Source organism: Myotis brandtii, unplaced genomic scaffold, assembly GCF_000412655.1.
Source record: "Myotis brandtii unplaced genomic scaffold, ASM41265v1 scaffold357, whole genome shotgun sequence".
Lineage (NCBI taxonomy): Eukaryota > Metazoa > Chordata > Mammalia > Chiroptera > Vespertilionidae > Myotis > Myotis brandtii.
Genome location: NW_005363729.1, coordinates 125,172 through 128,633, shown reverse-complemented (window position 1 = coordinate 128,633; position 3,462 = coordinate 125,172). Strand labels below are relative to the sequence as shown.

General features: G+C 65.5%; 1 protein-coding gene across 1 annotated transcript in view; it reads left to right on the top strand.

Annotated features, from left to right (window-relative positions):
• The window catches only part of COL5A1 (collagen, type V, alpha 1), a gene marked incomplete at its 5' end in the record, with an annotated part of 94,117 nt that overhangs the window by 502 nt on the left and 90,153 nt on the right, over positions 1 to 3,462 (top strand). The window contains 2 exons of the mRNA XM_014544215.1: positions 2,217 to 2,430; positions 3,280 to 3,442. Coding sequence (XP_014399701.1) covers positions 2,217 to 2,430; positions 3,280 to 3,442 — 377 coding nt within the window. The remainder of the gene's footprint in view (positions 1 to 2,216; positions 2,431 to 3,279; positions 3,443 to 3,462) is intronic.

The window sequence follows — 3,462 nt, the reverse complement described above, 5'->3', positions numbered from 1 at the left end:
CGTGAGAAAGGCAGTGCTTCCAGGCAGAAGCTTAATGGGGGGCAGGGACCCCGAGAGACGCATGAATCACACGTCACACCTCCCGGCGAGAGAGCCGGCTCTTAATGAGGATCGATCGTGGAGCGCGGAGCTGGACTGCTAATTACCTGCCCGGAGCGGGGGGTGGGGGGTGGGGGGGTGATGTTAGCGGCTGAGACCGCGCCCGAGTGGTCCTGTCATTGGCCGTGGGTGGTATACGCACCCCCTCCCCCCCGCCCCAGAGCCAGTGAGCCACTCGGGGAGGGGACGCGGGCCACAGACCGATAGCCTCTCCGGCCTGGACGGGCTCGTCTCTGACTCAGGTGGGAAGGGCCGGAGCCGTGGCAGGGGCCGCCGTGGAAGTGCCTGGTGAGCGTTAGCAGCTGGGCCATCTTCTTGGGGCTTGAGCTTGGCCTTGACCCAGAGCCAGGCTCTCTCTTGACCAGTGATGGTTCTCTGCTCGTCCTGCGTCCCCGCTGGGTCCCCGGGGGACACACTCTTTCAGGGGCTGCCTCTTCGCCTCCAGGGCCTCTCCCCTAACTCTGTGCGGTGCCCCCGCTGTCCCTCCGCCGCCCTCAGATCCGCCCGGCGGCTCAGCGCTCTGTAAGGACGTCATTTCTGTTGATGAGATCCCTTCCGGAGCCCACCTTGGGGCACTCCGTCGCCCTGGTCCAGGGTCCGGCCTCGGGGCTGTCTGACCCTCAGTACAGAACGAGGCCACTGTCAGGGCCGGGCTCGCCCTCAACGGAGAACTCGGGTCTCGTTTTCACGCATCCAGAGGAGCCCGCCTCTGCCTCAGCCTCAAACCTCATGATGCTTCAGGGGACACTTGATTTCAGTGTCTGAAACGGCGGTGCCCCCCATTCCCACCCTCCCCTCGCAAGATCTCGCCCCCCTGGTCCCAGGGGACACGAGGCCACAGCAGGTGACGTCTCAGGCCGCCCGGGATGTCCCCTCCCCCCAGCCTGGCACCTACAGGCTCTGCTCTGGTGATCAGAAGTGGAGGCCACGCGGCCGTTCCGCCAGCAGAGGGCACCCCCAGACAGCTTCCTGTGGGGCTGGCCATCGGGGCCGTAGGGTTGACCTTGTTACCTTCCTAAAGGACCAGCTGATCACGGGTCCTCTCCTCCTCCAGGCCCTAAGCCTGACCCACAGCCCTCGTAGCTCAGAGCGTGTCCCCTCCCCACACAGCGTGTCCGTCGGACCCCTCCGTGGGCGCCGCGCCTTCGGCCATGCTGAGAAGTGCGCTGACCGGACTGAGCCTTCTGGCCGCTGGATCGCACGTCCGTTAGCCCACGCGCCCCAGGCTCCCCACACAGCTGCAAATCGCATAAGGCGGCAGGAGGGTCGACGGGGCACCTGGCCGAAGGGAAGGGGTGCATACATGCGTGTGCTGTGTGCGTGTGTGCATGTGTGTGCTGTGTGCGTGTGTGCATGTGTGTGCGTATGTGTGCATGTGCGCGCGCGTGCGTGTGTGCATGTGCGTGTGCGCACGCGTGTGCATGTGTGCGTGTGCGTGCAGAGAGGTCTGGAGCGTGCAGGGCAGGGCCCGCAGGGGTCTGGCTTTGACGCCTCAGAGGGTTCTGGCCTGTGCCGTAGGGGGCCTGCCCGCCCATCCACACGGCAGGTTCTTCCTTTCTTTGTTTCTGTGTTTGTTTCTTTGCAATTCGGATGGAAGTCTTTTGATTTCTTTCTACTTTTTCTCTGTTTTGCGTGTCAACCAGGAAATGGCAAGTATGATTCTAGTTGACATCCTGCCTGCCCTCCCTCGCTCCCCGACAGGGCGCTGAACAAGACGCACTCTGCTAGGCCCAGCTCTGGGCACTGCAGAGGGTTCGAGGTGCCCTGAGACAGCCCTGCCCACGGGGCGCTCACATCCTGGGGGTCCTCGCTAGGACTTACGCGCAGATGCGTTATAGGGTGGGGACGGAGGGGGCCGCCGCATGGAGGCTCACAGCTGGAAGGACCGATTGATTAGCTTTGCATTTGAACTGAGCCTCGAAGGGTCAGGCTTGGCCACGTGGGGACAGCGGGGCTGCAGGAACAGTTTGATCCAGGGGCGGATCAGCAGCCAGTGGCTGGGCCCGTCCTCTGCAGCCGGGTTGCCAGGTCCCTGACCTGGTTGGTGTGTGGTGGCTGGGTGTGGTTGGCAGCTTCCCGATGGCCCTCTGACCTCTGCCCTCTGCCCTCTGTCCCAGCGTCTGCGTTTCCCGAGGACTTCTCCATCCTAGCCACTGTGAAAGCCAAGAAGGGCAGCCAGGCCTTCCTGGTCTCCCTCTACAACGAGCAGGGCATCCAGCAGCTCGGCCTGGAGATGGGCCGCTCTCCCGTCTTCCTCTACGAGGACCACACGGGGAAGCCGGGGCCGGAAGACTACCCCCTCTTCCGGGGCATCAACCTGTCGGATGGCAAGTAAGTGGGCGCCACTCGGCCACCCAGGCCCCCTGGAGCGTCTGGGCAGGCCCCCAGGGCCCGCGGGCAGACAGGGCGTCCCACAGGCTGTGCGTTATAGCAGCAGGGGCTGAGGGCCCTCTGGTGAGCACCCGGCGGGGAGCATGGGCGTGGAGCCCCGCGAGCTGGTCCCGGCCCTTCTCCCTGGGCCTCCATCTCCCCTGGGTGCAGGGCAAACGCCAGCCCCTCTGTTCGGAAGGGACGCAAGGAGGTCGTGCGGCTGCACCCCGCTTGTCCCACAGGGGACTTAGGGGACCCTGGTGGGCACAGACGCATCCAGTGTGGGACGGAATAGCGAAACCCAGGCAGACCTTCCGGGGCTCTGTGGGCGCACACCCAGGCCGGTGGTCTGACCGTGGCCTCCTGGTGGCCGGCACGGAGGACCCACGTGCCGGGAAGACCTTCCGCGTCCTGAGTTTCTCGCTGAGAGTGTGTGTGGGTCCCGGGTGCCACAGTTCCCTGACGGGCTCGCCTTCCCCGGCAGCCTGCCCTCTGCTGTGGGGTTCAGGCGGCCCTCACAGGGCTGTCCCCTCCTGGGCCCTGGCCCACTTGCGAGCCCACTTGGGTGCCAGAGCCTGCGCTCGGAGCTTCCCCGTGAACTTTGGGCTCAGACGGTGACCCTGCCTGAGAGACGAGAAATTGGAGGTGTCCGGGGCGGAGGGCGTGTCATGGGGCGATGGTGTGGCCGGGGTCCAGTTGCAGGGAGAGGGGCTTCCTCCCCATGTCCCCCGTGATCTGCCCCTGAGCCCCCTGCACTGGCGCCCGGGGCCCGCGCCGCCTCCACCCGCCCGGCTGTCCGTGTCCCTGCAGGTGGCACAGAATCGCGCTCAGCGTCCACAAGAAGAACGTCACCCTGATCCTGGACTGTAAGAAGAAGGCCACCAAGTTCCTGGACCGCAGTGACCACCCCGTGATCGACACCAACGGCATCGTCGTGTTCGGCACCCGGATCCTGGACGAGGACGTGTTCGAGGTGAGCGGAGGGCAGCCGTC